Consider the following 12,105-nt stretch of genomic DNA (forward strand, 5'->3'; position numbering starts at 1 on the left):
AATAGTGGGAAAAGTACATTCACATTTAGTTTTTATCTCCCTTAATGCCACCTTTTTTTTCTCTGCCAGCATCCTATTATTTACAAACACAGGTCAGTTTTAGTCACTATTTTCAGTTTGTCGGAATGCTTTTGTAATGCCAGCAGCGGATTGTCTGGGGTGAGGGGAAAAGAGTGGTGGGTTTTGGCTTCTCTCTGTGAATCAGTAATAGGTACTTAAAATTAGAACTTTGGACCATTTTTCTATAGAAGAGATATAAATAAGATTTTTTATTGTTGCAGTGGTTAAGTTTTTTTAAATTGTCTCAGGGCCTTAATTAAAAATTTTAATTTTTATGTTTTTATTATGGAAAATTTCAAAACTAAAGTTATCCTTATGTACTCATATCTATCTTCTACACTTATCATTTCATGGGCAGTCATATTTCATGTAACCCACATCTCCCTTGTTTCCTGTTTGCTGGATTATTGTGAAGCAAATCCCAAATGTATTATTTCATTGGTAACATTTCAGTACCAATGGGGAAAGAGGTGTTCTGAATTTGTTTAAAATAGATCATGTATTGAATTCTATTTGTAAGTTGGGAATCATCCTTTTGTGTATTGGGGCCACATCTACTAGCTCATTGAGTGAGATGTTTTATTTATATTGGACCCAGAATTGATTGAGTTGAGGAAGTTCTGAAGAACTTATTTTGGTGTCTTATGTTTGTATTTTTATGCAGATTCAGAAAACAATAAAGAAAACAGCACGGCGGGAGCAGCTTATGAGAGAAGAAGCTGAACAGAAACGTTTAAAAACTGTACTTGAGCTGCAGTACGTTTTGGACAAATTGGGAGATGATGAAGTGCGAACTGACCTGAAACAAGGTTTGAATGGCGTGCCAATACTGTCTGAAGAAGAATTATCGTTGTTGGATGAATTCTACAAGTTAGCAGACCCTGAACGGGACATGAGCTTGAGGTATAGTGGTATATGATAATAGAAATTTCTAAATATTGCCTTGATAGTTGAAAGATAATTAATTAGCTATTTGTTATTACAAGGTTGAATGAGCAGTATGAACATGCCTCCATTCACCTTTGGGACTTGCTGGAAGGAAAAGAAAAATCTGTATGTGGAACAACCTGTGAGTATTATTGACAGCTTACAATTTTGTAATTAAGAATCTTTAAAAATTAGTTTCTTATGTAAGACTAATGTTAAGGGAAGAAATTTTAGAACTGTATAAAATAACATTCACCACTGTTTACTTTTTCATTTATTTCCTTATTGTATTTTCTTTTTTTGCATTTTTTTGTGCCTGTGTGTGCAAGTCAAAACACAAGCAACAAGCAACCAAAAATCTGTAAAGATGGGAGTCCTAACTTAATGTAGTTTTATTTGTAACTGCTTTGCTTGAGGTGGACAGACACCAAATTGACTTTCTAGTTTTTGGTACTAGATAGGGAATGGTTTTTCCTTATGGCTGAAATTTTTTGAAAGTCATTTATTGTACCTCATACATTGTATTCATGGCCTTAGTCTTTAATTTTTGTTAGATATCTGCTAACATTCATTTTTTTTCTGTATTTTAAAAAAGCAGGTATCTAGTCTAGTTTTTTTTTTATACATGAGCTTCTTAACCTGAAATATGCAATTATATGTTGATTTTTTTTTTAAGGACTTTGAAGTTTTACTACCTCAGTAAATTAGGAATTTTAGGTTTTAATTCCTTAGTAAAAATAGATTCTTGTCTTGACTTTTTATAAAGTTGATTTAGCCAGGTAGATTTTTGAACATACAAAGTTAAAAAATATGTGTTTATACCTTGTTTTTAGTTATTTGGTTGAAAAGAAGTTAAATTGGATTATAAGTTTTAATTGGCAAAACTGTATGATATAATTTGGAGTGTATCTGCTTTAAGGAAAGAGGTAAATCATATGAGGAACCAATCCTTTTGTATCTTCATGTAAGAAGTAATTTTCTTGGTTTGTTAACTTGTGTTGTATTTTTTGTAAAAAATCTTTTTGGCTTGATTTTAGTTCTACAAATATTTACTGAATTCACCACTTGAAGTTTGGAAACTAATTGACATATGTGTATAAACTTGTTAGCTTAAAAAGGTACTTTTAGGTCAAGGCTCATCCCATTTTCATGAGCATTATTGAGAAGTGACGGGTTAAACAACTAGCATTGTAGCTTGTTTTGATGTTATTTTCCACCTAGTCCTGTTCCCCCGTCTTAGGAATGTAACGTCTTTATAGCTAATGAAAAGGTGCTGATGTACTCACATTGTTTTTATGTGCTTTCAGTTTTCACGCTTTCAGTTTTTTAAAACAAATCGTTCTGAATCATTAACCTCCTGAAGTAGGGGAAGAAAAACATATCAAGTGGTCAGCATTCAAAAAGTGGTTGTTAAAAATTTTATTGCTAATAGGGTTAATTTTACAATACTTTGATATAATACAGTCCCCAAAGTTTTCTTTTTCTATAGCGTAACCTGTTAGAGAATAGCCTTACTTTATATCTGCTGTATAAGGCCAGGAAATTGAGAATTTAATTCTTGACACACACCTTTGCCTGCTGCTCTGCCCTCTCCTTATATCCTAGTGTACCAAATTCTGACAGTTTTATTTGCCTTTTAAATATATTTTGAATCTGTTTACTTCTCTTTCCTATTTTTCTCCTCTTCTACTTTTTGCCTTTCTCTTGTCTAATGTAGTCATCTAACTGAATCCACCCCCATCCCTCTTTAAAATGTGTTAATGGCTTTATTTTAGTGACATTTTATATACATTTGTCCTTAATTTCAAGACCTTGCATGAACTGGCCTATACCATTCTCTCTGTACTCAAATTTCCTTATGTTTTTTCTTACTCCCTATGCTTCAGCCACAGTGTATACTTTCATTTTCTTGTATTTGGCACCCTTCTTTGTACAGGGCATTGTAAATGCTGTTGCCTTTGCCTTGAAACACTTTTCTCTACTACTCATCTTCCAGATCTCAGCTCTTGCAGCACTTACACCAGGAAAACCTCTCGTGGTCTCTCCCTGACTAGGTTCAACCCATTGTACTTCTGTGTAGTACTTTTCACAGATGTAATTTTACTGTTTTTGTGAGTATTTGATAACTCTTCTCTATTGGACTGTAAGCTTAGGGAGGGCAGATACCGTATCTTTGATATACCTTTTTGTAGCCCCAGTGCCACACATTGCCTAACAGGTGCTATATTGAATGAATAAATGATAATTGTCAGCTTTTTTTTTGAACTAACTTACTTAAAATACATTAAGATAAAGTTTAATACAAAGAGGTCCTTCTAGTTCTCTATCATTCTGTAATTAAGTTCTGTTCTTGGCGGAATTTAATGTTTTTATGTTTTAGTAACAGTTGATGAGGTTTTTTTTTTACCACAATATTTTGTAGAATGTTGAATTTCACTCAACTCAGTCATCCCCAGATAGTCCAACATTATAATTGATATTCTATTTTTAGATAAAGTTCTAAAGGAAATCGTTGAGCGTGTTTTCCAGTCAAACTACTTTGACAGCACCCACAACCACCAGAATGGGTTGTGTGAGGAAGAAGAGGCAGCCTCAGCACCTACAGTTGAAGACCAAGTAGCTGAAGCTGGTGAGTACTTAGGGGGATATGAGCTTTAGTTTAGGATCCTGGTTTTTCTTTCCTTTGCCACAAGTAAGATTTTTATGTGTGTGCTGCTTTATAATATTAACTTCTAAGAATAGAGAGAAATTTTAACGTAGCTCTTAATTGGCATCATACCTGACCCAAAATAACTACTATTGAAACTAAAGTAATTTCTTCTGGAATAAATGGTAAAAAATACTCTTTCTTAATATATTATTGTAAGTGATAAAAATGTAGAAATTTACTGTAACTATAACTTTGTAAGTAAATTCAGAGATTTGATGGTAATGTTTACTTATTGGAAGTTCAAATGAATTGTTAACCTTAGAAAAGATTTACACTCTTTTGTATCATTTTTTAACCTCCTAGAACCTGAGCCAGCAGAAGAATACACTGAACAAAGTGAAGTGGAATCAACAGAGGTATGATTTTTATTTAGTGCCGGCTTTCCCTTTCTGCCTTTCAAACAGAAATCTCAAACATTTACTTTGCTTTGCAGTATGTAAATAGACAATTTATGGCCGAAACACAGTTCAGCAGTGGTGAAAAGGAGCAGGTAGATGAGTGGACAGTTGAGACAGTCGAGGTAAGAATTCTCTGTGTTACAAGGTTGATGTTTGTTTGTTTTTTTGTCTTTAAGATGTCTTTAATTAGTAATTTTTTCTCTCTCCTAATAACAAACATTATTAGTCTTTTGCATTATTAGTACATTTATTGTGATAAACTCATTATACAAGACTGTTTGATTTTTAAAAGGCGATTTTTTTTTTTAATCCCTGTGGATGGATGTTTAATAGAATCACTGATGCTGATCCAATTCCAAAAAATTATAACTATATATAACTTAGGGTTAAAGTATATGATTCACCTGTTGTTGTCAGGTTACTCTGTAAATATCTGGACTCCCACGTAGATAGCCTTCAGAAAAACCCATCTTACAGGGGATATATTGGAGTGTCATCTTAGACTTTTCCTTTATTCCAGTGCTGTTTGGTTAGCAGGCTGTATTATTTCAGTATTGCTTATAAAGGAAATAAGGTTATGACTTGCCTAGACTTAAAAGCCAAACAGAAGGATATAACTTTGATGTAATAAAAATGAGATTTTCCAGCAGGGCAAGGAATTTTTGAAAACTAATCAGGAGAAATTATTAGAGCTAGGAAAAAGATAGGGAGAGAGCTTTGACTTTTGTAGCAGTATGGTTGCAGTGATAGAGTTTGATCCTTTAGTATTGGCAGAGTGCATGAAATGGTAGGAACTCAAAGCTTGATGATAATAGCTAACATTTCTTGAGTGCTGACCATATATTGAGATATATGTTTGACATAGATATATAGATTTAACATAGAAGGCTTAACTGTTTAAGTAAAATACATTATTATAGGAAGTAAATATAGTAGTCCCTCCTTGAAAGCAATTTATAAAGTAACTCTGAAATGCTACATGGTGATCCTGTGGATTTGAGAACACTTTAGAATTTTGGCATTTATCAGAATGTGGTAAATTTGGCAAAACTGTGGTCAGTCTGAGTAACTACATTAAAGTCTACTCTTCTGTTTACAGTATAGATAGCACACGTAGTTTGGGGACCTGTCATGGTGATAATGAATGGAGCTCTTTCTTTCAATCTGCTCTTGTCTCTTTCTCCCACTTTAGGTGGTAAATTCACTCCAGCAGCAACCTCAGGCTGCATCTCCTTCAGTACCAGAACCCCACTCTTTGACACCAGTAGCTCAAGCAGATCCCCTTGTGAGAAGACAGCGAGTACAGGACCTTATGGCACAAATGCAGGGGCCTTATAATTTCATACAGGTAGGTTCAGTTCAGTCATACCCTGTAACAGAAGGTTTAAGTGTTTACATTAACTTAATTCCATTCTAACTTAACTTGTAGGATTCAATGCTGGATTTTGAAAACCAGACACTTGATCCTGCCATTGTATCTGCGCAGCCTATGAATCCATCACAAAACATGGACATGCCCCAACTGGTTTGCCCTCCTGGTTAGTAATGGTACATTTTTATATGAGAAATAAATATAAGGCCAATGCTTTTAGGTTTTGTGAGGTTTGTAAAAAATTTTTCCTTTTAATGCTTGCTTAACTTTTAAATCTGCCTTTTAATTTGATAAGAAACATTCTTTTTACCTATAGTATGAATGATAATTGTGGTTCCATAATTTAATAACTTTTTATTGGCATGTAGACATAGAAAAGTATATGCAAATGTATATTTCAATGAGTTTTCACAAACAACTCACTAGAACCCAGAACTGGAACATTACCAGTACTCAGAAGCCTGTTTTTGTTCCCTTTAGGTCATTAGTTACTCTCTCCTCCAGCCCCATGGTATTACTTCCTGATTTGTAAAATTTTAAACCAGTTTTGCCTGCTTCTGTAGTTTACATAAATGAAATTTGGCTTGGCTTTTTAAATTTTGAAATTAATCTGAGAATAAAAATAATAGAGATATCTTTCTCTGAAGGATGCTTACAGCTTTAGGAGAATTTCTGAACATTTTATTACCTAAATGAAAATGAGATATTATAGTCAAATAGGTAAAGGAATGCTTAGGAGGAAAGAGGAAGAGATAGACCAAAAGATAGTTGAAGTTTCAAACACTTACTAGTCTTATACCATTATTTGAGATAGCAGCACTAAATAAAGTTGGTGCCTTGTATTGAGTTAAGTGGACCATTAGTAATTTTATTGAGTCTCGTTTTTTCCCAGAACATGTCAGCATAAAAGCACAAAAGTGAAATTATGTGGAGTAACATTTAATGTTGTATAATATTAAATATCATAAAAGGAGTTGCCGAGTAAAGGCATGTTAATGACAGAGTTAATTTGTGTAGGTAGGATTTTTCCAAAGTAAAGGGAACTCTATCAGAGGAAGAAAATACGTAGTTTTCTTAGCTGATAAGTTGAGCCAAAGTCAAGTCAGTACATGGCAGCAGCACTGTTGTAATTCAGGTAATGCCGAGTCCATTAGAGTCTACAGTGAAAACAGGTGATTATAAATGACTAACCGTAGCTCTTCATTTTTGTTTATCCATTTAAGCATGGTTGGGAGGGGAGTGGAAAGATGGTGGGAGTTGGTAATAATATGCACACCGAATCGAATGTAGAATTTTTAAAAGTATATTTGTATATTTCTTATTTTTCTGTGGAAACATTTGAGATTGTATTGAAAATTGATGTTAAAATATTACTATTGTCTAAGGTCTTGAGTAAGAGTAGTGCTACTTTATAATTACTGCTTTAAAAGACTTTCATGGATAACACTGGCATTCATTCTTATTTGTTCTGCTCTACATCTCTTCATTAGTACTTTCTTACTAACATCTTTACCTTTGCAAAACACAAAATGAAAGCCATTGCAAGTTGACTATTAATGACTACCAGTAAACTAAAATTCTTATTTGAGAGCTAACATTCTACTTAAATTTCCCAGTATATTTTCATGATTGCTAACAAGCTTATTTAGGATTTGGTTATAGAAATGTGCCTTTTGCTACCAAGTAAACGGTATTTATAGATATCCGAAAAAATTTGATTTTGTATAACAGTATTTTTTGGGTAAATTTTGCAGTTCATTCTGAATCTAGACTCGCTCAACCTAGTCAAGTTCCTGTACAGCCAGAAGCTACACAGGTAAGGGTGATATACATATGTTTGCAGGTTTGTTTTAAGTCAGTTCTAAAGTCAGGGTATGAATTTGATTAGTGTCTAAATCTAGTGTGGGTAGCTTTATTTCCATGTTTACATTTTTTTTTCCTTGTGATGACTTAAAATTATTTTTTTGTTAATTCTTGTATTTTATAATAAGTTGTTATAATGAAAGTAACTTTTATTTTGAACTGAGTAGAATTTGAGAAGATATATTTTAGACATCATAAGTCTAAAATTTAGTGCAGGCATTGCCATCTTAAAAGCATTTGTGGGGAACTTCATTACTGGACTAGGGTTTTCTTAATAATAAATGTATTTTTTGCAGTTAAGTTTTATAGTCAAAGTCTTTAACAAGCATATCTATTTCTTAGCCCTTTATGTATTATAGTTGCTTTGTAAAAGAAAGAAGCTTTGATTTCTTTATTTCTGTGTAGGTTCCTTTGGTTTCATCCACAAGCGAGGGGTATACAGCATCTCAACCCTTATACCAGCCGTCTCATGCTACAGAGCAACGACCACAGAAAGAACCAATTGACCAGATTCAGGCAAGTTTTGTTACCAGGTTATAAAAACTTGAACTCATGAATCGGGCCGAGGAAAATTACTGTTAATATACTGACTCTTCTTTTTGGACCAAATGCATGTACTACAGTATTTTCATTTCATGGAATAGTTCAGTTTGTTAATATGCATACAGGCAGTAGCCTTAGCTAAGTTTAGTTTATCACTAAAGCACATCTATTCACTTTGTTTAGGCAACAATCTCTTTAAATACAGACCAGACTACACCATCATCATCCCTTCCTGCTGCTTCTCAGCCCCAAGTGTTCCAGGCTGGGACAAGCAAACCTTTACATAGCAGTGGAATCAATGTAAATGCAGCTCCATTCCAGTCCATGCAAACGGTAAGCAAATTAATTCAACTAACGTTACGTATTATCGTTATGCTAGAGTTTCAACAAATAGTTTTCATTTAACTTTGTGCTTGAGTCTACCCTAACTATAGAGTATATTTAATTGAACATTAATTCTGATTATCCTGCTTCCAAAGCAAGATTTGAGTTAATGTGTTCTCATCTTCTTGTCTTTAGTTCACCCTTTTGATTTAATTAAAAATTTTAAATATGCAGAAAAGTAGACTCATATAATAACCATATATAAAAATCATTGCCTAGATATTGTTTACATCTTGGTATATTTGCTTTATCTTTTATTTTACGAAAGTGTATCGAAGTAAATGTCAGACATTATGATACTTCACCCTGCTTCTTCAGTAAGCATCTCTAAATTGCAGAATTTCTAGAAAATAATGATAATGGAAATACTGTAATTGATCGGTTACAGCTAAATCAGTGTTCACAGAGGAGTACATAGAGTTAAATACTTAAAATATTAGCTTGATTAAAATATCAATAAATAGTCTATGGCCATGCTACCCTGAATAACCCTGATCCCGTCTGATCTCGGAAGCTAAGCAGGGTTGGGGCTGGTTAATACTTGAATGGGAGATCACCTAGGAAGACCAGGTGCTGTAGGTGTAAAAAAAAGGTGGGGGGAGGATTGTAAGCTGACAAGGTCTTTGCAGTCTGTGAGGTCAACCAAGGGTTGCCTCGCCTAAAAAATAAAAAAAATCAATAAAAAAAAAATCAATAAATAAAATAATGAATTAAATATTAAATTCAAAGTTCAAGTTCATAGAATTTCTGTGATAGTTTATCAGGGGTTTGCATCTTTTATAAAGAGTTCTCATTTATAATAGTGTTTCGAAGGTTGCTGATTGTGTGTCTTTTTAAAGACTTAATCTCCATTTATACTCTGCTTTAAGTGCTGTGTAGTGTATATATTTTTTTCCCACATTGAAGTGCATTAATTGAAGGGTTGTTTGTGAGTGTGTGCGCGCGATGTTCAAGACTTCTGTAATGCTCTTTTTTATATTTGAGGTAAAACTAGCATTGAAATCTGCCATGTTATAAGTAGGGAAATAATTAGCATAGCAGGATGAAGTAATCATTTATTTACTTACAGGTATTCAATATGAATGCCCCAGTTCCTCCTGTTAACGAACCAGAAACTTTAAAACAGCAAAATCAGTACCAGGCCAGTTATAACCAGAGCTTTTCCAGTCAGCCTCACCAAGTAGAACAAACAGAGCTTCAGCAAGAACAGCTTCAAACAGGTAGGAAAACCAGTGTCACTTCCTTGGCTACTTGGTTTCCAGTGCAGTGATTGACCATATTAGGAAAGTTTAGACTTTAGAGTGGCCATATCCAAGAGTTTTAGTTTCAGTATTAGATCTTATGAATTTTTCATTGCTAATCCTGAGTTAAATCGAGCCCATATTTGCTGTATGTGAATTACATGCAGTTTTTAGAGGCTTTATATCTGTTTTCCTATGCTTAGTGAGCTTTCAGAATATCCTTTTACATTATATGATTTTAGTGGAATTAAACTTGTTATTCAATTATGATCAACTTTGCTTTTAATTTCTAATTTATTGAAGCCTGTTGGCACGATACCTGGCATACAAAGTCATACAAAGTTAAAAAGCAGTAAGGAGTTGACATGGCCGCATTTGGTAGACTAGGTTGAAACAGTCCTAGTTGGCAAGTAAGGTCATGATTTGGCCTGTTATACCTGTCACACTAATTAAGTAGATAGAGATATTTTAGATTTCTTAAATTTGTAAGACATGAAGTATCCTTTTTAGGTCTTTGGATATTTAACTCCTGGAATTTAATTGGAATCTCAACAAACTAGCAATCCTTGCTAATAAAAATCATAGGAGTTAATGCTTAAATTTTATCAGGCTGACTTAAATAACTCTGACATTTTCTTATTGTCCAATTTCTTGATAGACCTGGATCAACGTTGTAGGTCTGTCAGCACTAAATGTTTACATGTCCTTGTAGTGTTCAGCATTACTAATCAGTAGGGAAGTTGAATCAGCCATATTCTGATAGAAATTTGTCAGTAACGCAGTACGAGCTCAACTTCTGAATGTAACTGGGCTTCTTGCTCTCAGGCTCCTTTAATTATTTCATTGCCATGTACTCATAATTTGTGGAGCCAGACGTATATTTGGGGCCTTTGGACATTGTACTGACATGTTTGCTATTTTGCCATTTTTTTTCAGATTGATGAAATTAAAAGTAATGACTGTATATCATTTGATTTGGTTAATTTTTCCCTTTGTGCCAATTTTGAACTGTCTTGCTCTCATATTATACTTGACTTTACTAATTGACTGAAGCACTTGAGCTAGATAGATAACTTTTTGTTATCATTTCAAAATATGCATTATTTATAAAGATTAACTTCATAACATTCACAGATATTTTCAATTAAAAAAAATCATACACACTTTGCTTATTTAAACACTTCCACACTATCACTCTAATTAGGCAGCCATTATCTCTCTTCTGAATTATTGCAGTTGTCTCCCTTGATACTCGTTTTAGCCCAGTTTTTTCTCCACACAGTAGCCAAAATGATTATTTTAAAATATCAATCAGATGTCTCGCTCTTGCTCAAAACCTTCCAGTGACTTCCCATTTTATTTAGAAAAGAAATCTAAAGTCCTTACATTGGTTTACAAGCTCCTTTGTGATCCGGCCCCTGCCTTGATCCTAAGTTGTATATCCTGTTTTCTTCCCTATGTACCCATACCAGCCACAAACACAGCATGTTTTCTCCTCTCAGGGCCTTTACACTTTTTTTTTGCTCACTGATGTTTGTTCCACTGATGTTTGCATGGCTTTGTTTTGTGACTTCTTTTAGGTCTGCTCCCTTCGTCACCCTGTCATATTAAATATAGCACACTAACTTAGGTCACTCATTTATCCTACTGTGGTTTATTCCTCATCACTTATTAGCTGATATAATATTGATGTTTTCACTTTATGTGTATTTTATTCACTTTATCTCCCATTATTAAAACATCCATATGGGCAAGACTTATGTGTTGGTAACTGATACATCCCTTCTGTCTAGGATGTGCTTTGCATGTTGAGGGCACTCTGATGGTTTTTGAACAAATCATTCTATAAGTTTTAATTTGAATTAGTATCTAGTCAGGAACAACATGAAAAGGATCTGGCAAGGATCTTTGGCCATTTTTTATGGACTAGAGTTTTATGCTTTATAAACACTTTAATAGGAATTTTTGTATTTTTAAATAAAGATCACACTTTAATTGTTTTGCTTTGAGTTTCTTGCAGTGAGATTTGACCAAGATTAATAAAATTGTTGATAAAAAGTGAGTCGAAAATGCAGTTCTTTTGACTACTTTCTACATGCCTACAAATGAATCTTTTTTAGATAGAAAGTGTTACTTGTTGTGATATGTGCTAGTAATATTAAATTTTGGGAACTTAGTAAAAGGTGATTTATGTGGAAAGATCGATCACATTGTGAATAATGTATTTGGGCCATTACGTAGGTGAAAAAGGACTCATGACTCCTTTCCTTTCTAGGCATTCTCTTGCTTTTTTATTGCAAAGTAGCATCCTAAAAACTAATAAGTGTATTTGGGGTTTCTTGAGGATACAAGATAGTCAGGTAAAGATTTTCAAGAGTCACACCACCTTTTTTCTCTGCCCAAGCATGGGAGATATGGGCTGGCTAGAGGCTGCTGACTGTTTTTGTTCCTGGGGTGTGTGCCTTCCTTTGATTTATACTTTCCTCACCTCCCAAAGGTACTGTTAGCACCCCATTTTTTGGTCCCCCATGAATTATGAACATTAGGGTAATATCAGATATGTACCTCAGTATTGAATTTTCGAAAGTTTCTAGATTCCAGACTTCT

At 33.8% G+C, this 12,105-nt stretch overlaps 1 protein-coding gene and 1 pseudogene across 2 annotated transcripts in view; both read left to right on the forward strand.

Annotated features, from left to right (window-relative positions):
- CAPRIN1 (cell cycle associated protein 1) overlaps positions 1 to 12,105 on the forward strand; it is a 34,794-nt gene that overhangs the window by 15,821 nt on the left and 6,868 nt on the right. For both annotated transcript variants that reach the window (XM_011356804.2, XM_011356805.2), the window contains 11 exons: positions 725 to 963; positions 1,047 to 1,129; positions 3,479 to 3,616; positions 4,001 to 4,053; positions 4,131 to 4,217; positions 5,288 to 5,443; positions 5,525 to 5,633; positions 7,222 to 7,283; positions 7,736 to 7,846; positions 8,057 to 8,206; positions 9,327 to 9,477. In XM_011356804.2, coding sequence (XP_011355106.1) covers positions 725 to 963; positions 1,047 to 1,129; positions 3,479 to 3,616; positions 4,001 to 4,053; positions 4,131 to 4,217; positions 5,288 to 5,443; positions 5,525 to 5,633; positions 7,222 to 7,283; positions 7,736 to 7,846; positions 8,057 to 8,206; positions 9,327 to 9,477 — 1,339 coding nt within the window. The remainder of the gene's footprint in view (positions 1 to 724; positions 964 to 1,046; positions 1,130 to 3,478; positions 3,617 to 4,000; positions 4,054 to 4,130; positions 4,218 to 5,287; positions 5,444 to 5,524; positions 5,634 to 7,221; positions 7,284 to 7,735; positions 7,847 to 8,056; positions 8,207 to 9,326; positions 9,478 to 12,105) is intronic.
- Positions 8,721 to 8,839, forward strand: LOC111737874 (annotated as a pseudogene).

Source organism: Pteropus vampyrus, unplaced genomic scaffold, assembly GCF_000151845.1.
Source record: "Pteropus vampyrus isolate Shadow unplaced genomic scaffold, Pvam_2.0 Scaffold31, whole genome shotgun sequence".
Taxonomy (NCBI): Eukaryota; Metazoa; Chordata; class Mammalia; order Chiroptera; family Pteropodidae; genus Pteropus; species Pteropus vampyrus.